Here is a 27,622-nt window from a genome sequence, read left to right on the forward strand (position 1 = left end):
TTGRTATCAGGTTGAACTTAATCCATGGCTTCCTTGGATGCGATTTCAGGTTGTCCATACAGGAGGGGACAAGTTCAGGCTCTGCATCTTTCTTCYTGGAGTAGTGAGTGGAAAAACCAATTTATTTCTCTGGAGGGAAAAAATTAGTCCGTATTGTACATTTACCTGTCTGTCTTAACCAAGTTTTGCTAAGGAGTCCTGTTGTGTTACTGTGTGTTACTGTTACTGATTCTTTTACTGATTAACTGYGTTCTTACACTACTACTTAAACTTTCTTGCTTTGTGGGCATAAAACACTACTTGAAGTAATTTTCTAGACTGTAGTGTAAAATATTCCACTTCTGGCATCTGTAACTTTAACATGAATTATTAAATCCTTATTTACCTTTTAGTTTAGACATGCCTGTCTTCATAATCTCCATTTTAAGAGATTGTTTATATTCAAAGATATTAAGATATTTCTGCAAATTGAGTACTTTCAACTGAGTCTTTCATGGTCATAAACCACTTTTTTTTTTTTTTTTTTAATTCTACACAGTGTATTGAAGACGTGTATTGTGGATCATTTAATGTGAAAGTAGTGTACAAAAAGTAATAATCTTAAGTTTTCAACATTGAAAATCTTTGTGTGCTCTTTACAGTGAACCTCAAGCAATGTGCTATATTGAAACAGCTAATCTTGATGGGGAGACAAATCTTAAAATAAGACAGGTAAAATGAAAATTTGAATTTCTCAGGATTTTTTTAGATATGTGGTGTTAGTTACAGAGCAAACAGTTTAGCTTGTGTGATAACAGTACCGTTTAATAAAGCTGTACATCTTTGACTGCTGAGAATCCCCTTGCCACTGTTTTGAAAAAAAAATGCAATAATATGTATTATGTTTAAGTCTAAGGAGCTAATCTGAAAGGAGAGGTTTAAGCCTACAAAAGCAAATTAAGGAGACCTTGGCTGTGATTCTTTTTGCTGAAGGCCCAGGGAGTGCTTGGGCCAATCTGCCTGCTTGCTAATTARAGTGGTATCTTTCATCAAACTACTGCAAGGCATTTCTAGCACTAAAGGTGTTTCCACTGCCTCAGTAAGCTGAGCACAGCTTCGATGTCTTGCAGAGATGTTGAAGTATCCACTGTTAGATGTGTGTGGCATGCTCAGTGTTTTGTGACTGAGGCAAGCCTGGAATGGGTTTTCTTGTGGATGGTTTACTCTGAGAATTAATTGCAGCTCTTTTGCACACATTAGCTGGAGATGCAGGAGTCACAAAATTATGACTAAAAACCATACATGGGACTTACACTATTTCCTTTCTATTCCCAGTTCCCTTGGTAAATGGGATCTATTGTCTCAGTTTGGAATAGGCCTTCAGTTGACGCTGGGGGCTGCCCATTAACAGATATATTTTTCAGATAATTATCTCACAACATTATATTTTTATTGTGAAGCCCAGATACTTCTCGGTCAGTTTAGCTAAGAATTTCAGAAAGAAGCTATGTTCAAACATAGTATTTCCAAAGAGTGTTAAGTGGTCAGATGTGATTTGAAGTGTCATATTTWAAACAAACAAACCTTTGCTTGTGGTCAGAGCTGTAGTTGCTACTGTCACAAGTGTTGGTCTGTATTATTTGAGCCTCTAATGAGTGCTTTTCGTATGTCTCAAATTGAGACGTTGTCGGCCAGTGTACATATGTGTGGTTTTTGTTTTCTCTTTTTTGTGAAAAAGCTTTATGCTTGCTGTTAGTTTACTACCTTTGAAGAAATGAAATTTACTGTGTTAGGCCAGCCCAATAGATCAGATGTCGAGTTTGTCATGTATCCAGAAATGAATAAAATCTGTTTAAAATACAAAAATATTTAACCCCTTCCCTAGTTCTGTTGTGCAGTGCTGCAATCCARCTCTGCCAAAAGAAGTGAAAAGTGAGAACAAAGTCCTGCCAACTCAAAATAGCTCATTCACTTACCCAAGTGAAGCTGTTCATAGATGAAAAGCTATGGAGTATTGTACATGTGGTGTSTTAGGTGGAGTAAGCTCTATGCTATGTTACAGTTGCATGGTGGGTTGATAATTAATCTTGAGTAGGATCAAGATTAGGACTTCTGCAGTGACCTAGGAGAAACTATGCTCAGAAGTGACTATATTTAGTGACATTAACATATCAGCAGAGCTGTATTTTGAAAGAAAAACCAGGACTGCCTACCTCTTCCTACTTCCTCCTTCATGTGCACAGCATGTGCTTTGTGGAGGTGACTTTCCTCCTGGCTACTGAGAGATTGTACAGGTAACTGACTCTTTATTCAGTAGAGATTTATGCTAGACCTATGTAAACACAGATAATGTCTGTGTCCATAAAGGAGAGTCTTTTCTTTTGGGGAAAGAATCACTGAAACCCTACTTAAACACTCAGATCATATCAAAAAAGTCTGAAATAGTATATGTTGAAAGAAATTGCATTTTTCTTAACTTGCCRTCTGCTAACAAATCATTTGCAAGTATGTCCTTTGGATTGGTTTCTGCAGGGATTGTCTCAAACTGCTGGTCTCCAGTCAAGAGAAGAATTGATGAAAGTGTCTGGAAGGATAGAATGTGAAGGACCCAACCGGCATCTCTATGACTTTGTTGGAACTTTGCGTTTAGATGGTCAAAGGTATCAACTTGACAGCAAAACCATACGTTTCTTTGGTTAGGAAAAATATTGCTTGCTTTCTGTCTGCAACTCTGAGCATATATGTGGTTTTGGAGGTAGTAATTAACAGCTGTGAATTGGATCATCTGCTGATATGAGATGGCATTGTTTTGTCTTCCTGCTGAGTCTTCTGCAGAAATGATCTGTAGCCTGGTGATTAAGGGACTGGGTTTTCATGGAAGTTCTGAAAACACTATTTGCTTGTTATGGGAGAGATGGCTTTTCTGGAATTGTATTTTTTTAATAAATGTAACATGGGAAGAAAGAACTAGATTTTTTTTCTATATTTTTGGTTTTTTGAATTGTCTTGTTGCAGATGATGTGTAGAAAAAGCTGGAAAAATTTTCCTTCCAACAGGAACAAAATACTCTAGCATGTTCAGATCTGTACGGAAAAGTCATTACAGAATCTAAGTATTTATCACTGTGACTTTGATCTGTTTCAACTATTGGAAGAAAAAAAAAAGAAAATACGTCCTTGTACTTCAATATTAGAACTTTAAGAGTTAGAATATGAGCTTTGTTGTCCTGCCTCAAAACTACTCCTTGGCAACTCAGCTAAATAGTGACACATGTAAGAATAGCAGGAAATCACCTGCATCCCACTTGACAATTAGAATGGAAAATATTGATTAAATGACTTCTTTTAAGGTTATAATATGCCTGGAATGGATGATCTGTTTGCAAGTGCTTAACTCCATGTTTTTGTGCTAGAGTTCATACAGCCAAAGTGAAGTTATTTGGCAGCCTTAAGCCTCCTCTAAAGTTCTTGAGTTCTGGGAAACTGCAGCAACTCCCTTGCTGCCCTTAACAGGGATTAGACTTTCAGAGCACTAAAACCTGTGTATTATGTGGACAGCATAAGATTTATAGCTCATTAAAATATTTCTTCCTCTTACTTTTTTSTTTTTTTGAGAGGGAGTAAGGCTGAAAGGAGAAATATTTTCCTAAAGTGTTACGAAGAATTAAGATACACTTCTTGCTTTTCAGTCCAGTTTCTGTTGGTCCTGACCAGATCTTGCTAAGAGGTGCACAGCTGAGGAACACTCAGTGGGTCTTGGGTATTGTTGTGTATACAGGACATGATACAAAACTCATGCAGGTAAAGCTTTTAGGAGATTTGAAGCATGTTCTCGTAGAAGTTAGTGTGTTTTTGTGTATTTTGCTTGTCACTCGTTCGTGATATAAAGGCTTGATCATAGCTGTTTAAGTAAGACAGAGGCTTTGARGGATATAAAGAATTAGAGATACCTTGCTAATATGTGTGTGTGTGTATACACATATACATCTATCTATATTAAAATATTATTAGTTTTTACTTGGATATTGTACTATTTTGAGGTATAATGACTTGCATGGCACTTGTACAGCATCTAAAGTTCTGTGAGGTTCTGCAGCTGAAGAGATGTAATGACTACCACTTGCCACATTAGAGCTTTGAGATAATTAGGTTAAGACCGCAATCTTTGCATTGCCTTAAAGGCAAGGAGTGCCTGGAGAGACCAGAAGCATGCAKGTACTGCTTGTCTCTGCTAGCCATCAGTGAGATGGGCAGAGAGGAGATGAGTGTACAGGATTTTTTAGAAGCAAATGGTACTTTTTCTSTCATCTCCTATAATTTTGAAATCATTAAGCATATTGACTCTTGTTACCATCTTGTTTAACTTTGCATCCAATGTGAACTAGATGATAAAGTTGAAGCAGCAAACTCTGTAACTGACTCTTAAAAATTAAGACCAAGTTTGCTTCTGCAGTCTCCTCCTATATAAGCCATTACCAGTCCTTTTTCTGTTGCTGTTCAGAATTCAACCAAAGCACCTCTGAAGAGATCAAATGTGGAGAAAGTAACCAACGTGCAGATCCTGGTGTTGTTCTGTATTCTCCTGGTCATGGCCCTTGTGAGTTCTGTAGGTGCCTTATTATGGAACAGAACCCATGGTGAGGTCGTTTGGTATCTTGGCTCAAACGGTGAGTATGCAGGCAGCATGCTATTACTGTATGAGCAGGCTGCAGGGCTAGCCAGGCTCTCGGTTTTGTGAGATAAATACATACAGTAAGAAACAAAGAAACAAAGCCTGCCACTACTTTTTGGTGCCCTAATATATTTTGAGAACAGACTGGAACAGCTTTTAACTTATTAGTAAAGTTTCTATTAATAAAACCTTCTGAGGTTGGCTAAATACTATTGGACTGCTGTCTGAGTAGGAGGGAAACCAGAAAAGAGGCAAGAATGAGTCTTGTTTGGCCTATAAACGCTCCCAGGGGTGCCATGCAGCCAAAGTTTCAAAGAGTTTGTTTTCGGAGCTGCCTTATCTATCCTATTTAATTGTACCTTGTTAGAGGATAGTGGGTATCAGTCTGAGGGTACTGACTTTATGCTCATTTACCCGAGGAAAGGATTTATCTAGCTGTGTCCTTTTCCATAGTTTGCTATTAGACACACTGACCTCTTGTCGCTGATGTGGAGAACTGTTAAGGGCATGCTAGGTATTATGACTTTGTTCTGTGTTATGTTGTTTTAAGAGAGACTTTAGCTTCTGACTTTAGTGTCACTTTGAGGAGAAAACTGATATTTTAGTGCCCTTATAAAGTGTTTTACTTTGGTTTCCTTTATACCGCTTGGATTTATCAGTTTAGATAAAGATATCGGCCTTATGCAAACACTTTAGGATGAAATAGAAATTGCTGTACAGCAGAGACGGTTTATATTATCTAGCTAGAAAATGAGTTAGAGGCATATTGTGTATGTGGATCTAAACAGTCTCACTGAAACTTCAAATGTTCTTTTTACTGGTGATGCTAAAACAGATGGCAAAGGCTGCCTTCTAGTTCAGATGAACTTCAATTGTGATAATATTAAAATCTCTTCTAGAGGGAGCATGGGAGCATCTCATTCTTGGCTGGCTTCTGATAGTTCTAATAATGTCTTCCAGAAGCAGTAGCAATGACTTTAAAAGTCTTTTCCTCACCCCCCCCCTTATTTTTTAATGAAAAAGCTTAAATTTGTGGCTTCCATTGACTGAAAGAAGGAATATTGGCAAAGAGAATGGGAGCRTGAAACTCTTGAACTTGTGCTAATGTAAAATTAGAAGGTGCGTGCCACTGGCTTCAGTCAAGCTGCTGCTTGTAACCAAGTATGTGCGAAACAAAGGTAGGATCTAGAAATAGTAGCTTAGGTATGGATGCATTTTTGCAAGCTGAACACAATTTCTATCACTTCTATAATCGTCACACGTGGGAAAGACACTTATCCTTCAGGCTAGGCATGTGTATTTGGTTTTTAACTTAAATCTTTAATTTCTGTAAAGACTGCATTAGAAAGACTTTCTACCAGTTAAGTGTGCCTCTATTTTTTTTTGTCAACTGATCAAAGCCACTTAAAGACAAAATACAGAATTAATGTGTATTCAAACTTGAAGATGCCTGTCTCCAAAATTCAAGTCTATTTCTGATCATTGTTTCAGCAACTTCTTTTACTGGCTTCTGTCTCCTCCAAATTTTCTCCCCTGCCTCCATCCCAATCTCTTTGTAATGCTGAAGATGCCTTAGGTGTGGACTGTAAGCCCACTGTATTAGGTCTGATGCGGCATGAAGTGCCTCCCTGAATGTGAATAGAAGTGTAAGACTATAGACAAATGCAGCAACTTTGGAAGCAGAGACCAGCTGTGGTTGGCACCATAGACCATCATCTTGTCCTGAATCCTCTGAAAAGCAAACAGGAATGGAAGCAGTTCAAAAATATTTTCTTCCCCTTAGGACCAGTTTTGCTGGCAGATTTATTTAGGCAACTTATCCAGTGTTGGCACTACTAATAAAAGCTCTCCTACCTGAGCAGGATGTGTTATTTAGTTTAGTGTGACTTTTCTGCAGTCGTCTTGTTCTTAGATTTGTCTAATGCGTGTAACTTCTCAATTTTGCCAACACTGACTGCTTTTAGAACAAACTTGTCCTTTGCCTCTTGTCCACTGAGACATGTAGAACACTTTTTGAAAGATAGTTATGTTCCTTTTAATTAGCGGCTCTAATTGGGGCAGTTGAGATGTCAGACAAATATCTGAAATTGGGTTATAGTATGGAATATCGTACTTCACACCATCTGTTCAGTATAAACTGTGCAGAATACATGTGTTCTCTAATATCTAGCCTCACCAATCTTGTGCTTCTCAACTGGCGTAATATGCTGCATCTCCAAGCATGTGTTCTGTGGGCAATTTTTGTAATACTGAAATCAACATTGAAAAGGCCCTTGTACTAAGAACCTTAACACACTCATTGATTATTTTAGTGCTACTAAATATCATCAGGGCAAATGTAGGAAGATGATTGCCCCTCTATTGTGCCACTCATTTCTGCCTTCTAGATGTTAATGTCTGTCCTTTGGTCCACAGAAATGCTGTCTGTCAACTTTGGATACAATCTGCTGACGTTTATAATCCTCTACAACAACCTTATTCCAATTAGTCTTCTAGTGACACTGGAAGTTGTCAAATTTACTCAGGCTCTTTTTATAAATTGGGTAAGTAACAAGAATAGACATGTTAACGTCACCTTTGGAAAGTGAAATTGCAAAAWACATTCACACTGAAGACTTTACCCGAATTTCTGGTGACTTCTATGATGCAACTTCCATGAAAGACAGAAATTTAGAGAATTTAATTTGCATGGTTTCACAACAGAGAAGAAAAAATGTTTACTTGTAGGAAACCCCTGTGCAAGTGATGATTTTCATGCATCAGGCTTTCAGGATGGGAGAAATGTTCAACTTCATTGGTTATTAAAGAAAGTCTTTCAGATGATTCATGTTGGATAAATAGCTTTTAAACTCTTTTGTGTCTTATAGATTCTCTCAGCCTTGGATGGAAAAACTAGACTTTTTTTGTTTTTCCTGAGGCTGGCCTTCAGGTCACTTCTATTGATATGAGTCGTAGTATTTCTCTAAGGAGATCAAGTTGGCTGGTGCCTCATACTACAAAAAGGTCCTCTCTGCTTAGGCAAGCTTTGGCTTCAAAGAGCATTTCTTTCCAATTATGAAGAGAAATGATTGTGGTAATGTGCCTTAAAGGTGAACAGTCAGAAGAGGAGGGGAAGTGTTGCTTGTGTTGATGTACATTCATCCTTTGGCTTTCTGTAAAGTTGTAGGACTTTGTCTAAAATGTAAGTAAACAAGGTCTAACTCATGCATATTCTCTAAGCTGTTCATGGTGTATTGGAGATATTTGAGATGGCTTTTCTGAGAAATTACTACATTGGTTCACCTAGCAGATATTTTATTGACCCTCCCAATTAAGTAGTAATAGTAGTAGAAATACAGGTGATTTCACTGAGTGAGGCATTTGTCTTTACTCTAGCCACAACCACAATTAAATTGCCTTGTTTCTGTGGCTTTATTAAAAACCTTTGAATAGCTAATGCCTGCTAGAACTTATTACTGTGCTGAATTCTTAAAAGATGATGTAATGAGGAAATTGCCAGTTACTCATAACTTAATTAGGCTTTTCTCATATTTATGTAGTTTATGTAGTATGGAGTTTGGAAAGGAGATCCCACTCTTGTCAGACACAGTATTTGTCTCTAGCTTTCTGAACCTCCATCAAAGTCATTACAGCCAAGTTAGAGCTGACCAAAAGATGAGAGACTGTAGTGTTTAATCTGCATAGTTTAGGTCTAATTTTGCTTTTCTTTCAGGACATAGATATGTATTATCCTGAAACAGACACACCTGCAATGGCCAGAACCTCAAACCTTAATGAGGAACTTGGGCAGGTAAGAACTTGTTCATAAATGTCATGTCTGTGACATGATCTCAGATGATGAGAGGCATGAAAACATGCTGTCAGAAAGTGCTGTTTATTCTCTGCTGTGGCCCATGTTAAAGGAATTTCTGTATTTTCATTAGTCTAAGTCTCACTAGCACAGAATGATAAGGCATCACAGGAATAAATTCAAGGTTATATAGGCAGTTTTAAGCCTAGGAATTGAACCCTTACTTCGTATATTAAAGTCCAGTGCCTGAACTCAAAGCTCTTAAGAAAAAAGTCAGTTTAGAAGAGTTGCTGTGTGGTGGTGACTCTGTATACAGACCATGACCTATCTTGGCTGAAAGGCAGGCTGACAGCCTGTGTACTTAGTTCTCCAATACTTCTGTCCAAGAAACGCTAGTCTGAAAAATCTGCAGTTTTATTCCTAATTTGGGTTGTGTCCCTTCAAGCATTTCCATTTTTCCACTCAGATGAGGATAACATTTTTTTCCTCTGGACTACTCAAATCATAAATATGTTACTTAACCACATGAACCCCATACTTTCTATGAATCTAGTCATGGAGACAATTTGTATATATGCAAAATATATATTTACTGTGTGCTGCTGAGCAGGTTGATTGTCAGTATTCTTCCTGCTTAATCAAATTTGTGTTTTGCTTAGGATTATTAAAAACCCCTGATTCATATTTTAGTTGTTTGGATATGAAAGCATCAGCCATTAAATCCTGATAATATTTGTCTATCTCAAACTATATTATGTGGTGTAATATATCTTGCTGGCCTGTACATTATTTTTTCAGAAAATGCTTACTGCTGACACCAAGTAACTAGACTGAGTTTTTAATTAATTAATTAGTTTCTTGGTCACAGGTGTGTTTTTAAATGTTGTTCTACTCTTACATTAGTTAAGTTATTCATATTTTAGATATTCACTTTGAATTCTAACTTGCAGAGCCTCCAAGTATAGTATTGAAAATAGGACCTATGTAATGCTTATTTAAAGCATTCACTGAAGTAGTAATTTTGGTTTTTAGTGCAGGTTCTTTTAATCAAATTGCAGATCTTGGAAAGACTTTCTGACTCTCTCAGCAAAATGTTCCGGTCTTTAAATTGACAGACTCCTGTGTTAGCACCATCTTTTTCTAACAATTGCTGATTTTAAAATGTTACCTGATCCAGAGGTAAGGCAGTTTTGGAATCTAGGAGGAAGCTAAAAGAAGGAAAAAAAACTCATGAAAATTGGCTTGCAATTAATGTAGATCTGTTGTGGCCTATTGAAGGTGTGAAATCTTGAGTCTGCTAATACCACAAGAAGTTGAGTTGCTGTGTTAGCATGGTCTTGCTTGCTAGCTCAGTCATTGGTTTCATCGGGGATTATTAACTTGGACTGTGCTGACTGTGGCGATACATCTTTTTTGCTTTCAGGACTGACTAATGCCAGTCTCCTCTGGATACCAGAGGAACAAACTTACCTGCCAGCAAAATATCACTTGGTCTTACTCTTGGATGTTCTTTCCACTGTAATGTTTGGAGGGAGAAGAAATTCAGAACAGATCCTGTGATCCAAAGATCACTATGTTTTAAAATTTAAGAATTCTTCAAGAACCTGAAGAGTCTTCATTTAATTTTCAGTCTTGCAGTTGAAAAATTCACTGAATTTTTCAAGTAGCATAAAAATAGTACATCTCCATTGACTGCAGTGGAGCCTGGCAACTGATATGAACTATCTGGGCCCTACTGCATATAGAGATAAAGAAAAAGTAATAGTATTAAAGAACTTGATTTTTTTTTTAAACCTGTAGCTTCATAAGCCTACATTGGCCAATACTGTAATTTTGCTGAACCTTATGCCTCTTCTAGAATTTTTCCCATATTTAGTCTGTTCTCTACTTGTTAGAATTTTGTTACTTTGCAGGTTGAATATTGATTAAACTTTTTTCCTTCTTTACAGGTAAAATACCTGTTTTCTGATAAAACAGGTACTCTAACGTGCAATATTATGAACTTTAAGAAATGTAGTATTGCTGGAGTGACATATGGGTAAGTATGGCTTTAAAAATTCTGTAGCTTAATATATGTTTGTTAATGGTATGTAGTTTTATATTAGAACAGGATCAGAACATTCCATTCTTCAATTATTTATATATTAATGTATTTTATGGTCACAGGTAACTGTTTCCATTTTCATGTCTTGCAACTCAGATTATGAAATATAAATCTGGAAAGTACTTGAACTGAAAAGGGGGCATGACCTGATCTGCTGCTTAATGTGCGAATCAGTGTTCAAAAACAGTGTTAAACCAGAAGTGCTAAGTGTTAATAACTTTTGGCCTGCTCCAAAGAGAAGCAGCTCCAACTAAGGATAGCAAATTTAATTATTTTGTGACTTCTTCAAATAAACCAAGATTTCACCACGAACAACTGTAATCTTAGCTGTCAGCAGTGAATAGTTTCAGGCTATATGGAAGGGACACAACTTACTCTTTTTTCTTTTGTTTGTTTTTGTTAGAAAGGTTCCCTTTGAATTTGTAGCAGTTGGCAGTCTGAGTCTTCAACACTGTCTTTGACTTTCCTTAGTTTTAAAAGGCTAGACTTAAGATCTCCATACAAATCAGCCTTTGAGTTGCATGATATTTTTAATTAGGTCTCTGAACTTGGTTCAGACCTACAAGCAGCTGAACTGACAATTCCAACATATGTTTGTATATGTGATGAGTCATTGAGCTTTGTTTCTAGCTTGCAAAATGGAAAAAAATGTTCTTTTTTTCCTCTCCTCCTGTCCCTTAGTCACTTTCCGGAGTTGGAAACAGAGCGTTCATCAGAAGACTTCAGGTAAATATGCTCTAAGATGTTTGTGTTATGTATAGTAGAGTGGAGACTATCTGTATAAGCAGACTGTTTGCAAATTTGGATCTGAAACAAGCCCAAGGGAGTAATGTTATCTGAGTATKCGCTCCTGCTGGAAGAGCATTTATTCAGAGCTGGTGGGTGGTGATGCAACTTCTTTTACCCAGAGGGAAGACAAGAGAGACAATGGGTGGAGGATAGGCTGTGGCTAGGCTAGCCTGGATGCATGCCAATGCTTCTTTTGTAATTGCAGACAACCAAGCTACAAGCTGAGATGTTCTATGCCGTAAATTTGCTTCCCTAGCTAGAAATTGAATGTTACCTTTTGCAATCACTGCGTTCAAGCCTGACAAGAAAAGGAAAGCATTCTTGTTAAAATGCTGTGCTTTCATACATGAAAACTGGAGAAGAGCTGGATATGCAGAACCACTTTTTATTCAGAGACTTAGTGAATAGAGGGATGAAGTCTGACCTGTTCTACAGAATGGAGTGAAAACCTCAAAGGAAGCGTTATGGGGGAGATATCACTGCAGCATATTCCTATTGACAGGAAGGGGGAGGGGAAGAGCCAGAAGAGGGCTAAAGTGGTTTTGAATAGCCAATATAGGTAAGAAACGAGTTCTCATCCAAGAAACAGGCACTGAATACTGTTGGGAAGCTACTACCTGCTGAAATAAGTTAAGCTGCTTTATGCCTGTTAATATTCGTGGTCACCTTTTAGGAAGAAGTATTTCCATATAACATTGTTACTTCCACTGAGATGGAATTTCAGTAGTTGCCTCGTCTTTCATGTTGCTGCTTCTGCCGCTGTCATTTTTTCCTTTTCTTGCGTCCTTTCGAGTCAGTTTTGTGGAAGAGTTCTTCTAGGTTACTGCCTTGAAAGTAGTATTATTCCTCCAGGGATCAGTTTAGAACAGAAGCCGCCCAGAGACTGGGGAGCATAGGGATTTTGATCTTTGACCAAGTTGCTTCGAAATGAATGCATTTCAAGTACACTTTCAAGTAGCTTCTATTACATCTCTCCTAGGAGGTGGGTGGACACTTGAAGCTTCTCAGCTACACCTTCAAACATAATCACTTTGGGTTTCTTGTTAGTGTTCTGAAAAACTTGATGCACAAAATGCTGAGAATGAGCAGCAGTTGTATGATTTAATCACAATGTTTACAAGGACAATGTAGTTTTAATAACTTTCTATTTCTCAACAAGATAAATGAACTAATGAGAATGGAAATCTTGCCATTGGTGTTTGAAAAAGCTTTTCTTGCTCTGCAGCCAGCTACCTCCTTCCACCAGTGAGTCATGTGAATTTGATGACCCAAGACTGCTGCAAAACATAGAAAATGACCATGTAAGTCTACTTTTAGAATATTACATGCTTCTTAGGCATCCTGTTGTAGGCCTGTCTGGAGTAGAATGGTAAACAAATCTACTGGTGTTATCAAATCTATTCTAGTAGGAAATTATACAACAGATGCAAGCACTGAGGGGAAAAGGAAGTGAAATAGTCCCCTTCATGCCATGTTCCTGCCTTCTTGTCTCACTATTGATTTGAAGAAACAATGGCATTGGCAAGGGTACCCAGCTACTATGAAACAGCTTCATATGCCCAAGTGAAAGATGGCATCTTGTAGCAATTGAGGTAGAAATTCTAATCCATTAAAAGCTGCCCAGTTTAGTGCAGGCTCTTTAAAGAGTAGTCTAACATCTGTATTGTTAAAATACTGTTTTTAACAGTAATCCAGAACATTGCAAGGTGCTTCCTGTGTCCTGCTTTAAATACTGTAAACTGTTCTTTACACAGTAATTTCCACTATATCTTAATTGCAAGCCTAAGCTTGGACTGAGACTTTAGTGACTGGTAATTTTAGGTCCTTAACTGGCTGTGTTCTGAAGGGACCTAGTCTGTGGGAATGTCAGTTCAGTGATTATTCAGAAGCTGTGCACCTATGAAGCTTATGAGTAGACATTTGTGAATTCAAGTCACTTGTGAAAATATCCTTTTCCATATTGCAAAAACTGTCCACAGTAAAGGGTCTGGGTGTTGGTGGGTACAAAGTGAAATGAAAAACTCGGCTAGTTGCTCTCCTTAGTGTAATTTCTGAAACAAGTTTAGTACTTGCGTCTAATAAAAATAAAATTGCAACATGCAATTGGTACACAGCAAAGCTTTCCTTTCTGTTTTACACTTTACAACACTTTGGAACTTGAAATGCAACAGAGTGCAAATGCCTGAAGGAACATGTAGTTATAATACATGACACTRTATTGCATAAGGTGGTGGACTGTGGAGATGGCTTCTTCACCTCAGTCTTCAGGAAGAGGACCTTCTCAGCAGGAAATACTAGTTTTCTGTGTGATTCTTTTAATCATCAGCATCAGAAAGAGTTCCCATTGCAGATCATTTGCCATCAAGATCTGGGTTGCCTCCTGTTCCAAAATATTCCTGTATTAGGAATATCTACAGTCATGATGTACAGGGGTTACTTACTCAGGTGCTCATCCTAAACTAGAGGCTACTGCTTTAAGTGCAGGCTGCAAGTCTACTTGAGCTCTTATTTGCTGTTGCTTTAGAGGTCTATACAAAAAAAAAGTTGTTTAGGACATTTTAAGACTCTTCAGAAAAGACAGATGTTGGATGGGGTATGAGWTGGAGTTTCTGTTTTACCCTTCAGATGGCTCTTTAATGTTGGGGTATCTTTTATTGTCTGATCCTCTCTGTGTAGGCTTCTGCCTTGGGAGATGGATAGAAAATGTGTTGTTGTGGCAGGCAAATAGAGGATTTAGCTAATTTCTACCTGAGCCATATTTAGAGTAAGTGATCCCTAACCTAGGGAAGTTTTCTTTTTACAGGCTCAATCCTTATGTACATAAGCTTCCTTCATCTTTCAGAGCACTTTTCAGATAAACACTGCTGTCACTGCACAGCAGACTTTCAGAGGTTAGCCTCACTGTGTGAACTGAGTCATCAGATAAGCAGCAGGGAAACTCCTGGATGATGAGACTTCAGATGTGCCTTCCATGGGCCAAAGACATCTTCTGGAGCCCRACTGTCCTGGAAGATGGATGCAATCCAGCAACAAGTGATGATTTAGCACARGACATGCAGAATGCTATGACTACATATAACAGTAGGTAGTTTGGTTAAATAGGTCTGCACTTCCTGAATAATGAGAAGTGAGGACTGGATTACAAAAGAGTGGGAGACGAAGGGATCACTTGTTTCTAGCCCATTAGCTGTGTGCACTGTGTCAGCTGTTAAGGTGCATAAATTACTTGCTTCTACTTAAATCTCTTTAGTGTCATAGTTTTCATCACCAGCTGGTATCTGCAAATGCAATTTGCAGGTGTCTTACAATCCACATTCATTTAGGAAAATGAAGTGATGAAACTGAAGTCTAATAGCACAAGCTGCCTTGTGTGTTCAGATGCTGCTGTGCTTAGCTGGGCAATAAATTCCTTTTAAATTTACCCCTTTTATCTCATTGACAGCTCCAGCTGAAACTTTCAGACACTACATAAATGTAAGCTATTTACAAGTATGATCTCTGGTCTTGAATTATTTAATTCAGTCACAAGTGTTAGTTTAAAGTTGTTGCAGTGCCAAGTAATTTTCTTTTCAGGTTGAAAAAATATACTGTGCTTCTCCTCATGGGACTATCTTCCATCTGCTAAGAAGATCTTTAGCATTCCATATCACCTCTGAATTTTGTAGCTTTTCATTTTCGGGGCCACTGATTGTAAGGATTGACTGATGGCCAAGTCTAGTCTTGACTTATGGTCAAAGAATTATTGCCTGTATAAAGCATTCCAAGGAAAAATAATTTATCTTGAAAATGTGTGATGGTTTMTTCTGACTTCTCTGGGAGTTTAATATGGAAGATGGAGCCTTGGTTTGCCTGAACATCCTTGTTTCTTAGTAGCCACTTCTACTGGATGAATCCTGCAGATGAGCCATGGAAATAAAGCAAGCTTTTTTCCAAAGGGAAAATGCCTTAAACTATTATTATTAGAATGAGAAAAGATCAGCTGTTTCCTAAGACTTAAAAGAATGTTTGAACATGCTAAATGTTCAAGATTTTTRGTGGCATGTAGCTTTTACTTGAAATTGGTTAGAGTGTTTYAGCCTGTTCTCTGTTGTGAAACAARTGCTAGTATATGCTGAGAAAATAAACTGTGTAGAAACATCCTTGAATTTATTAGAGAAACCCTTGGATGTTTTTGTACTAGAATCTTGCAGATGAGTATCCAGCCTTGTTTTATACCATTGGTATTTCCTCCATCTGATCTTGTTATTGATACTACAATACATGGTTTTGGCCACATCACAAGATGTGTGTGTTTATCTAATTTTGCAACAAAACTTTGTAGTGGCTGTGTTAAGACAGAGTATGTATAAAATATAACAATGAAAAGTTCGAGAMCTAGGTGGTATTTACTTAGATCAAAATTATGAAAGTTTGCAAGTTCAACTACAAAGAATGACTTAGTGTTAAATTTGCAGAAAGCCCTTTAAGTTCATATCTGACTCAYAGTCACTGTGCAAACAGCTGCTGTGACTTAAGATTTTGATGCCACTGTCTGTGGTTGTTATGGATATAGCAGGTGGTGAAGGGGAATGTGTTCACCTTAACTGTTACAGCCAAATGCGTAAAAGTTGTCTGAACAGTGGATGAAGCTAGTGTGCCAGGTTGTATGTGAGCTGGGCAGGTGGGTACCATTCCTGAAAGGCAAAAGTGTGTGTGGGGCGGCTGGGAAGGCAGGGGGTGAAGAGGAGAGAAGACTGGGATGGGGACCTCCCTCATGTCACCATAGCTACAACTACCAGAATTACTTGATCAGAGCCTTGTAACCAAGTGCCAGGAAGTCTTTGATGGGTTGTAGACTTGGTGTCTCTTTAAGCACTATGGAATGGCTAGTAAATATGCAGTCTGTGTGGGCAACATTTTATGTTGTGTGTTCTCATGGTGCTGAACATAAAAGGAGCATTGACCAAACTTCTACTTGGTTGGGTGATGTATTTTTKTAAGAGCAGATGATGTTGCTTTCTGTTGGTTATTCAGCTGCTGTCTGCTTTGGAAATTCTTTGCTCGGGATGTAATTGCAATGAGTTTAATTCTGATGMGGTTATTTTCCATCAATTGAAAGCTGTTATAGAACTTACCAAAACAGTATTTCCTGTTGCTCAATCATCAGCACCTTATGACAGACATCTTGGCCTATATGAAGCTTGGAGCACTACAAAACTAACTTTTGTATTTGGAGTGGGGAAAGGAGAATTTGGCTTGTCAGGTCTTTATCACTTAAATGAAGTCTTTAGCTTTAGCATTTTAGTTCATTAGTGCTGGTCCTCAGTCCTACTCTACTGATGTTCTGATGCAAAATGAAACAATTACTAGAGGCAGGAAATGGCATGTTTTCATATCCGCAGCAACTGAGAGCTCCCTCCAGACCCTCATGGACTGCATGTAATGCTAAAACTGACTTGCTTGATATCCTGTCTAGCCAACAGCTGCGCACATACAGGAGTTCCTCACCCTGCTGGCAGTGTGTCATACTGTTGTTCCTGAGAGACAAGGAAATAAAATAATCTACCAGGCCTCCTCTCCAGGTTGGTTTTTTCCTTCTTTTCTAGGAGGGAAGRAGTAAGGGAGTAGAAATAGATGAAAAAACTCCTGGAAAGTTTGTTAGTTTTAAAGTAAAACATSCTTTGATTTAATTGCTACCAGTAGATCTGGCATCTTCTATTGTCAATGCATGTTGCTTTTGAATGTTTCTTGCAAAACTTGATACGCCTGATGTTTATGTAGCGCTTAGCTGGACTTGTGATCCCTTCTAGTCTCATGAGGTCTTCTACTCTTGCCTTTTACTGCAGGGGTGGCAGGCAAAGTTAGGGCTTCCTGTGCCTTATCTTCCCTCATGTAAAGCTGATCTATGGAATTACTGATTTGTCATTGCATATACAGTTATTGGGTCTACTTGGTATGAGTGCAAATTCTTAGTGCTTTTGTCTCCTCTTGATCTAGCAGCCACATTGCCTTATGCAGATATTAARTGTCTATACAGGACACTGCTAGGAAACACCACAGAGGCACTGAAAGGGACCAAAATGCAAAACAGTAGGGTGYTGCTCCTCGTCAAATTACCTCCACTAACGGGGTTGTTGCAGTGATGTATTTGGTGGTGAAGCATCATTTCCTATTTATGTCCTATTGGAGTGCTAAGGAGTGGGATGAAGAGCCCATGTGTGACAGCTCTGCTTGCYGTACTGATGCAGAGAAACCAGTGTTGCTGGAACTGGGCACTGAATTTGCTTGTCTGGTGCCTGGGCTTGCTGCTGCTTGCTCCTTAAGCAGGCTGTGTAGTTGGCTTCTAGAGGTGCTGCCTCTGGTTTGAGCTCAGTCATTTGAGCTTCTAATGACAGTACCTAGCTCAATTTCTTTGAGAAGAACTTGTTACAACAGAAACGGGAGTAAATGTATGTTGCAGGAATAGAGTAAGATMGTTTAGATCTTAGTTGCTTTCAGGATTGGTTTTCTTTCTTTTCCTTCTATAAAGAAGAAATAAATATGGCTCTTCYGCAACACTAGAGCTTAATTTTTGGTAGTTAGAAGACGTTTCATACAAATTGGGTGTGAAGTGCATTTAGTTGATCTTACTTGGCCTTTATAGAAGTGAAAATGTAAATTCTCTTGTGGAAGTGGGCTACTTTAGTAGTCTGCTATCTGCTACAGATATGGAAGTTCAGTTACATGGGGAAGTGGGCTTCTGTGCTTTGACCACTTGGCATGTGCTTGGTACAGGCTTTGGCTGCTTCTTCTTCTACATACCAGATTAAATTCAACTTTTTTTTTTTTCTTTTTTTTAATTGGCAGATGAAGGAGCTTTGGTGAAAGGAGCAAAAAGGCTTGGGTATGTCTTCACAGGAAGGACTCCACATTCAGTTATTATTGATGCGGTAAGTAGTAGGTGTACATAGTGCAGTGGCTGCCAACCTCATGCAGAGCATAAATGTGTACTGTATGGTTCTCCTGACTTCCTCATTATAGGGCCTTTAGGAGGCTACATGCAGAAGACTTTTGCAGATTGGGAAGAGCTGACTCAGTATTTTAGACACAAATTCCTCCTCTGTCCTTCTATGTAGAATGGACTGTAAGAATTTGCAAGCCTATAAGGGAAATATTGTGCCTGAAGACTTCCTCGCCACTTCTTGTCTAGGAAGCATGGATGAGCAACTTTCCTTGGAAGGAAATGCATGGGTCTGGGAGGAGGGTTTTCTGTGGCTCTGTATTTAGCAGTTATTGCTATAAATGTTTGAATTCTTGCAATTGAATGATGGAGTTTTTTTTTTCCTTCCCTCCTCCCTTGCCTCAGTGAAATCTTCTGTATAAGATAGATCTACTTAACAAGCTTTGTACACATGTGAATGGGTATAGTTAATGAAGGTTGACACTTTTGGGCAGTCTCAAACTCACAGAGCTACATTCTGACCTAATTTTCTGCCTTAGTTTCTATCTCAGCTGCAACCATCTTTCTCTGGAATTCATAATCTCGTGCTTGTTAATAATAATGCATGCATTATTTTTGTCCTTCCTCTAGAGTGTGTTCATTTACAAATCCTCAAAAATAACCAGTCTGGTATACTTCCAAACYAAGTACTTAAAATATCTACCTTTTTCAGGGCTCATCACAAGCTTTTCAGGACTTCTTGAAAGGCTGCTGCTTTAGTTTAAGAGGAGCTTAGGATGAGCATGTCATACAGACCTCTGCAGGGTCTTCTCACCTTCTCTACAGAAAGATTGGCCATACCTAGTCTTACACTCCTCAGTGGGATGCCAAAGTTCACAGCTTGGTCAGTCTATAGGCAGTGGTGAAAGATGTCACTCCCAGAGGTTCCTGTCTCTTCTCACTTMCTACAGGTAGTGGCAGTTCTTGAATGCCTCAACTGGAGATGACTTTTGGTCTCAGGGATATTGCTGAATTGATCTGTGCCTTAGAGATAACTGTGTACTGTTATCTCAATGAGATTTCAATAGAGCCCTTCCTGTGGCCATGTGCTACAGATGCCACAGCACTTCTGAGACTCCAGTAAATTTCACTGCTCTCAGCATCTGTTGTGCAGCAAGAATGTCAAAGATTAGGGATTTTTAAGTCCTTTTCCTTCCTCAGATTCTCCATGTTCAACCCTGGCACAGGTTGTCCTTGTCTTAAACATGCAACTGGAAAAAGAGTTGCCTGTAATAGTAGGAATTATTCTATTTAACCATTTTCACTAAAAGAAAGGATTCTTTACTTACAAATTAAAATAAAAGAAATATTAAGGTAGTTCAGGAAAAGTGGCTATTATAATGTCAAATCTGGACAGCCTGTTTATCTTATCTTGAAATGAAGCCCACAGTCTATAATGCCTTTTTAGAAGAGATAGCCTTTAAAGAACAGCTTAATGTTCAGAGCATGCTTCTTCTTGAGCAAAAGTTAATTTTCTTGAAATGGTGACTGTAGGTCTRTAAGAGTAAATAAATAGAAGGGACCACCATCTTAGACATTCAAACAATTGGAGTAATTCTATTAAATAGGGCTTTACAACACTTTTACCAGGAGAGGGAGCTATTACCACATTTTACTATTTRTTCTATGATTTGGAAATGATGTTTTAACCAACTTGCATGTTTACACATATAAGACTATCACACAATGYATACTTAAATACATACTTAAAATAGTACGTGTTTTCTTTCACAGCTGGGAAAAGAAGAAACCTTTGAAATTCTTAATGTGCTGGAGTTTTCCAGGTAAATTCTCTCTGTATACTCAATGCAGGATAGTAGAACTGTTTTACAAATACATGTTAGGAATAAAAAGATTCAGCGGATGCAGTAGAAAAGCTGGACTTCAGTTTTATCCTGCCTCTSCTATGGCCCCAATGTAAAGTTAATACAGAACCTATCACAAATTGGTGTCAGTTTGCTGTTAAGAGTATGAGCATGGAGATCTCCCTGGCCAYTCCAGCTCTGTAGGTTTGATATGAACTTGCTGCCTGGGAAGCATCATTCTGTGCCTCACCTGCTTGCTGAGGTACCAGTAGAGAAAGTGTCAATTGTCTACTTCAGGACTATGCTTGGAGTTTGTGTTTTTTTATAGCACTATTGTAACTTATTCTTGGGTAGGTGGGGTCTCCTAGTGGAGGGTTTTTTGGTGCCCTGTTGTAAGAMGCACCCCAGCTTTCTAAATATTTGGAAGGAGTCAGGCTGCTTAGGACAGGCACCGCTTGGGTAGCGAGAAGCTTCATGAAGCAGATTGGGCCCCTAAATCTCTGGCAATTGTGGTAATTTCTTTCTCAGTGAATATAGTTTTGCYGGCTTGGATGGTGCTAGTCAGCAGGCTTTTCTACTGTAGTTTTTCTTGTTTTTGAGTTTTCTGCTGTAGCTATGGCTTAGACTTCAATTTTTTTTTACTCTTTACCCTCTTGCAACTGGCTGATTCTGCTAAAGGAGTATGCTAAGTGAGGCTAAAGAGAAGAGATTTGAGTAAATCATTTTTTTCTTCTCTGCCTTGTTTTGAAGATTTTTTTTTTCTCACTCGTTTTATTCTGACATTTGCTTATTTACCCAGCTTCTGAAACTCCCTGAAAGGGTGGTAGAGGAATGCTTTGGGGGCTCTGACAAACCTAGTTGCTGCTGCCTTACACAGCCAGGAGGATCTATAGTTTACATGAGGCACTCTTCGAAACACTATCGTAGTTCTTCCCATTTATAGCAACCTTCCTACTTGGCCAGTGAAGAACCTTCTGTAATCGGATTTCAAAAGCACGTGGAAGTTTCCCAGGGTCACTAGCTTGCTCTAGAAATTCTGGGCATAGTTAATTGTTACCCTTTAGACCTGCTTCATAAAGTACAGCAGGAAAGGTTGCATTTTGTCTGATCAGATATGTTAAGGGCTTATTTTCTTATGAATGGTTTTTCAGCCCTGAAAAAGGATTAGATATCCCAGAGTAACTTTTGATCTACACTCTGATCTGTCTGTATTTATTTGTAAGCAGATAATGAGGAAGGAGGATACTTTTRCTCCCATTTTTCTATCTGTTTCTGACTCCTCCTTTCTTTGAGGAAAGGAATTACATTTACAGATAGTTTCTCTTTTGGATATAAAACCACAGACCCTTCTGTACTCTTGATGGGAGCTGATTTGGTTGCCTCTTACAAATTGCAATTCCCTCTTTCTGTAGCTCTTGAAGAGGTTGCAAAGCAAAATGCCAAAATTAATCTGTTTTTAAAAAATATCCTTAGTTATCTTCCACTGATAAATACCTGAATATTTTATTCTGTATGTTTTTAAATACCCCCAGCTAAATACATCCCAAACTTGACTGTCCTGATAAGCATCTCTGCTCAGAGGAGTCTGACTTTCTGTTGTTCTGTGTCATCTCAGCTATATGTCGGATTAGACCAATGTAAAGAACCTGTAGGGAAGCTGAGAGCTGCTCTGTATCATATATACAAAAAAGGCAGAGTTCAAGTTGCRCGAGCAAATGATCACTGCCATTTAGGTGGGTGGTCTTTACATCCATGTTCTTGTATCATAAAGAAAACGAAGCCTAGAAATAGACTAGCATACTATAAAAACCTGGCAATCTTTCAGCCGTCAGACTTCTAGAAGGAAGGGGAGAGTTGTCTACTTAGGTAGATGGTATGAGAAGAAAGAACTGATCAGGTTCATGTTGAGGGAAGCACTCTAAGTGCATCTGATAAAATGTAGCCTGGATTTATGGTCCATTCCTTTAATGCTCGAATAACCTATGTTGGCTTGTACCACAGTTTATCCTAGAGCAGGAGAGTTTGTTTGCTTTTTTTGTTTCTTTTTCCCTAGAGTTTAAATAAATAGTAGCCTCTTCAGAACTGTCACTTGGTGTTTACATTGGCATCTCTTCATGGGAGTTTTGCTTAGGTGTCCTAGTACTAGGCTTTTCCTTCTCAAGACTATAYACTCAGCAATTCATGACTCATCTTTGTGACATGTATTTCTGCATGCTCTCAATTCCTTCAAATTAGAAAGTCAAATAATTATACCTGTGTCCATGGATGGCTATTTCAGAGTCTATTAAGCCTATACCTAATACACATTTGACTGTAATACTTCCTTTTCTAGCCTAAAGTTCCCCAAATAGTTTCCTTTGTATAAGGAAAAGCTGAGAGTAAACAAGACTCCCCTTCTTTCCTTTCAAAGGTATGTTTGAGCAATCTTGTTTTTACCTACATTTTTATACATATTTTGCTCAAGTTCACAGGCAGGGTTCATATAGACTTGCACCCAAATCAGATTGGGTTGACTTCTTCCATGAACATAGGAACCATAGGGCTGAAGAGGGAAACAGGCAATTCAATGTTTCTTTGCTGTCTAGGATTACTGGGTCTCAAGTTACTACTGTTCCATCTCRCCTGATCTCAGATGTGCTGAGCACATCAGAGAAAATTCATTGGCTAGAACAGGACTTACTCTTGATCAATACAACTAATGAGAAAACTAAATATTTCTCTTTCTACAGTAACAGAAAGAGAATGTCAGTAATTGTCCGAACTCCAGCAGGACAACTACGTCTCTACTGCAAAGGGGCTGTAAGTAATTAAACTACTTCAATGGAGAACTTACAATACCAGTTATTGTTTCAATAGCCAAGACTTTAAGATGCTGATATTTCATGTATCATACATAATACCTATTGGCTTTCTGTTTAGGACCAAATGATTTAGGAGACCCATAATTCCTTCTTTGATTTTTTGCAGGCAGGACTGCTTGGCTTTTTACCACCCAATTGAAATAAAAATACTGAAACTAATGTGCATGGTGCCCTTTATTTCAGCAAAAGTGGGATTTCACCCAGCTGTGCATCAGCAGCTCAGAAGCTATACTAAGTGCTCTTGTCTGAACCTGTAATGCTAAAATCTGTTCTCAAGTGTTTGGCTTTCGGTTTGGCTCTCATCTCTGCACCTGCTGTTATTTGTCATCATGACTTGTGCCATGTTGTGCTTCTGTCTTTGCTGACAAGAGCAATAACTTACAGAAATATGAAGGCTGTAAAACTCACATTGGCCACAGCCAGAGAGTGGTTCTAATTTCAATGGAAAATTATGGAGATTGCTTTTTGCAACAGAGGAAACTGTTTCTGACTTCTGTAGGGATCTGGTTTACTTGACTTGGTCCTGACAGATAGGCCTGAGTGCACTGCTCTGTTACTTTAATTTAACTCCACTGATTTAGTAAAGATGTTCCAACTTCATGTTGGTGCAGTGGAAGTGRATTAGGTCCATTGTCACTATGCAGCACTGCCAAATATCGGCACAGTAGGACCTCACAATTGCCAGTGTGTGGTCTTCGGTCACTGCTCATACTGTGCTTGAGTTTACAGTTTTTTGGAGTGCTCCACTGGAAGCAAGGAAAACCAGATGTTATGGTCAAAAACTTCATGCTCTCTTCAGTATGAGCAGGATCAGACCTCTAACAGAGGTGTTGTCATTTATGTTCTGCTACATCTGACATTCACCTCAACTATTAAGTAAATTGTGTGCTCTAYGTGAACTCTTGCACCTTCTGACAATTGCCTCCCGTCCTACCACTTTCATTATAAATCAGTTGTGTGGTGTGTCTACTCTATTCAGTGACAGAGGTAGGCCTGTGTAGTTGGTTTGCTTAATAGCACATATTCAAGGAAAAGTAGGGTTTCTTGTTTTTCATATATGTAGCAAATTCTGGTAGCTACAGAATAAAATCCAGGGGCTCTAGATGTATAGGTGATGCTGCTGCGTTGTCAGTACTACTGTTATCCRTGCTGTTATATATTTCAATTGCACTTTTATTTAGTGATAGATAAACAGTTGCTGGCAGGAGGAAGCTTATTTCCCACACAATTCGGTAGCATAACCTGTTTAATATTTCCTCCTATTTCTTAGTATCAGTAGGAGACTTATGTAGAAAGGATTGCAAGAAGCAACCCTTCTGTATGGAACTACAAGTACTGAATAAGATCAGATGCTTTTATTCTATGAAAATAAATATATTCAGTTTAGTAATTAAAAAGGAGCATCTCATACTGTTTGATAATGGGACTCCTTTATGGAGTGCAGGGAGGAGGGAAGAGTGCTTCTGTTTCCCGATATTTGATTTCTCTGCCATTGTGCACAACCCAGATGATGTACTCAGATGTGTGTGCCTAAAACCAAATGCATTACTTGTAAATTTAGTTTTGGGTTATGATGTTAGCCCGTCCACTCAGGTTATGTGACTTGAGCTTGTAGATGCACAAATGGAAACTTCATATGTAGACTTACTCTGTAATGAATTTGTAATGAATTTGATTTTAATAGGATAATGTAATTTTTGAGAGGCTATCAAAAGATTCCCAGTATATGGAGCAAACACTGTGCCATCTTGAATACTTCGCCACAGAAGGTAAGAGAAACAGCATATGGTAAGAGTTGAATTATCAAATTATTTGCAGTATTTTCTGCATTGTTGAAGCTTTGCAGTGCCAAATAAGATAGCTCTGAAGATTATTCTAGAAGTGGTATGATCAGAAAATAAGCGGCTCTGAGATAAATTMAGGCCTGAAGAAATGAATGGCCTATTTCTGCTTCTCTTTGAATTTCAGTAGGGTAATGGAATTTGGAAGAAGCAGGATGGAGCTTTGTATATGGCTGATGGAGGGAAGGAGCCTGTCTGCCTGAATACTTCGGTTTCATTGGAGCTGTTAGTATTTTTAAATCTGTAAAAGTCAGATGACTCAAAGGTCCTGGCTATATGAAGCGGAGTGATAACCTGAACATGCTGAGAAACATGAGAGATGCAGACTTCAAATATTATCTAAAAGGATCCCTTATTTAAGTCCTATAGCTGATGCAACATCTACATTTACAGGAACTGCTTGGCTTTGTTCCCTCTTCCATGTAGCATAAAACAATGACATTATAGTAAAACCACGAACTTTCATGTTTTTTTTTTCCTAAACCTGAAACTTCTATTCAGATTTTTTTTAAAAAGGGGGGGGGGAGTGTTGCCAATTCCCACATTTCTAGTAATTAAATCTTTTTATTTTTTATGGTGCACACAATCCTTTCTGGTTTACTCCTGCCAGAACAAAAGTCATTACTTCTGTATGTTAATTTTTGTCAGTGGTCTAATAAAATATTTTTGTACTTCATTGGACCTGTTCTCTGTCCTTTTGTGCATATTTAACTCCCATTATTAATGGGAGCTATGTGCACGTGCTGAAGGAGAAAAGTCTTTTGAAAAGGAAATATTGGGCTGAGTAGTGTATTCTGCTCAGTGATGAATGTCTCCAATCATAATATGTAGCCAGTTTGTTTAATTTGATCTTTTATAATAAAAAAGGCCAAACCTGCTTTCAAACTTTAATGAAAAAGGTTAAAGGTGACAGTCTTGTTGCTTCAATATGGCTAGATTGCAACATTAAAGGTGAGAAAAGTTTGTAACTATTAGATTCTCTCGATTTGCACCAGCATTAGTGAACTAAATCACTCTTGCTTTGAATGTATGAAAACCCAAATGATTTTCAAATGTACAGAGGTTGCTTGGAATCCAGAGGTTAATGTTATTTGTGCATTAAAAGCTTCTGTTCTCTGCAGTGAGAGGACTGAGAACTYGGCATTCTTTAGGGCTTTAATGACGTGCTGAAACTTGGTGTAATTTTACTGTGTAGAACAGCTATGTTCTGTTTTGTAGGTCTGAGGACTTTGTGCATTGCTTATGCGGATCTGTCAGAAAATGCTTACAGAGAGTGGCTGAATGTCTACAATGAAGCCAGTACAATTTTGAAAGATAGAACGCAGAAGCTGGAGGAATGCTATGAGATCATTGAAAAGGTAAGACGCACGCACGTCCGAGGGCCAGATGCTGACTCGCTTCCACGTGTCGTCCTGTACAACTCAGGCAGTTTGCAGTACAGCCAAGTGTTCATTTCGTTGGGCAGAGAGGGGAGCAGGGGTAAAGGCATTTCTACACAGGAACACGTTCAGTGCATAGGCTTCTGAGGTGTTTACTTTTGAAATCTTTGAGACAAACCTCTTTAAAACTGTCATTACTGCTTACCATCTGTTTTTCTGGRTTTTTTATCTTGTTGCCATGGATAAGCTAATATAACTTTGATAGAAGGTAACCTACRTCATCAGTGCATTGTACCATGTTCTGATGGGGCTAATGTATGAAGAGAAAATKATTATATCTGTAGTGGCTAAAYCAGTCTTTTTTTWWWAAAAAAAATCTGATTTTACTATGAAAAGGAATCATGTGCTCACTGAGGCCTGTAGTCAGATAGGCTGAAATAATGTTAAAAGCTGCTCTTTTCCTGCACATTGTTGAACTGATAATTGAACTGTCAATAAAATGACAGTAGGTATCAAAGAAAACACCAATTTGAAATTATAATTCCATATTGAATGTGATGTWGAAATTTCAACACCATAGGTTGCTATTTCTGTGATACTCGTGGGTCTTTATTACTCTCTGAAAAGCTGGCAGTTGCATGTCTGACATATGCTCATTTTCACTTTCTCTACTCTCTCCTCTTACTTCACTCTGGTTTTGTTTAGTGGCTTCTTTTAAACATTCTGTCAACTTTGAACAATTCCTGGAATTGCTATTATTAATTAATATTAACCTTCTGGAGCAGCCTTGGTTGGCTGTTTAAATTAGTTGTGGCAGGAGAGAGGAGGAGGCTGAGACTAGGGTGGGATCTAGCTTTCACAGAGGAATCAAAACATGCCAAAGTCTTCAAGCAATAGCTATAGATCAGGTCTTGCTTTTCAAACTAATGTCTAAAGTCTCATTTTGTGCTCACTATGAAAGTGCTGGTCACTCAGTAGTCATTCTGTTGTCTAATCTTTGATTTTGGAGAWTTGTTTAGTTTCTTTCCAATTTTTTTGCACTGTGCTTTCATATTCCTTTGTTTACGTTGAGATGAAAAATGATCAGCTCAGTATAGGCTGGTTCTCCTAATTTTCCATTCTAATATCATCTTGAAAAATGGATTCCACAACCACTAGAAGTGAGGGCAATCATTTGGGGGTTGGATTACAATGTATACTTTTCTATTATCTATAAATTCTATTAGCATTGAGAATAACTTTTTATCAGGAGGTGATAAAAATAACTAAATAACTAAAATAACTAAAGCAAATGATTTACAGGAGTTTGTTCTATTACTTTTACCAGCTAAGTATTTCCTAACTTTTGTTAGGTTTTGTCAAAGCCTGTTATTGGTAAAGCTGTGTAGGCTGACATTAATTATAATCTCCTTTGTTTTTCACTTTTGTTTTGAGTAACTATTGTC

The 27,622-nt window shown here is 38.2% G+C and overlaps 1 protein-coding gene across 1 annotated transcript in view; it reads left to right on the forward strand.

Moving 5' to 3' along the window:
- ATP8A2 (ATPase phospholipid transporting 8A2) overlaps positions 1-27,622 on the forward strand; it is a 297,060-nt gene that overhangs the window by 24,053 nt on the left and 245,385 nt on the right. The window contains exons 7-21 of the mRNA XM_085321829.1: positions 642-711; positions 2,512-2,639; positions 3,668-3,779; positions 4,480-4,645; positions 7,066-7,193; positions 8,363-8,440; positions 10,390-10,478; positions 11,226-11,270; positions 12,559-12,634; positions 16,789-16,894; positions 18,159-18,241; positions 20,026-20,075; positions 22,826-22,895; positions 24,642-24,726; positions 26,017-26,156. Of these exons, the coding sequence (XP_085177955.1) occupies positions 642-711; positions 2,512-2,639; positions 3,668-3,779; positions 4,480-4,645; positions 7,066-7,193; positions 8,363-8,440; positions 10,390-10,478; positions 11,226-11,270; positions 12,559-12,634; positions 16,789-16,894; positions 18,159-18,241; positions 20,026-20,075; positions 22,826-22,895; positions 24,642-24,726; positions 26,017-26,156 (1,426 nt within the window). The remainder of the gene's footprint in view (positions 1-641; positions 712-2,511; positions 2,640-3,667; positions 3,780-4,479; positions 4,646-7,065; positions 7,194-8,362; positions 8,441-10,389; positions 10,479-11,225; positions 11,271-12,558; positions 12,635-16,788; positions 16,895-18,158; positions 18,242-20,025; positions 20,076-22,825; positions 22,896-24,641; positions 24,727-26,016; positions 26,157-27,622) is intronic.

The sequence above is a fragment of the Rhea americana genome, unplaced genomic scaffold (assembly GCF_003343005.1).
Source record: "Rhea americana isolate MKP2758 unplaced genomic scaffold, rheAme1 scaffold_71, whole genome shotgun sequence".
NCBI classification, from domain to species: domain Eukaryota; kingdom Metazoa; phylum Chordata; class Aves; order Rheiformes; family Rheidae; genus Rhea; species Rhea americana.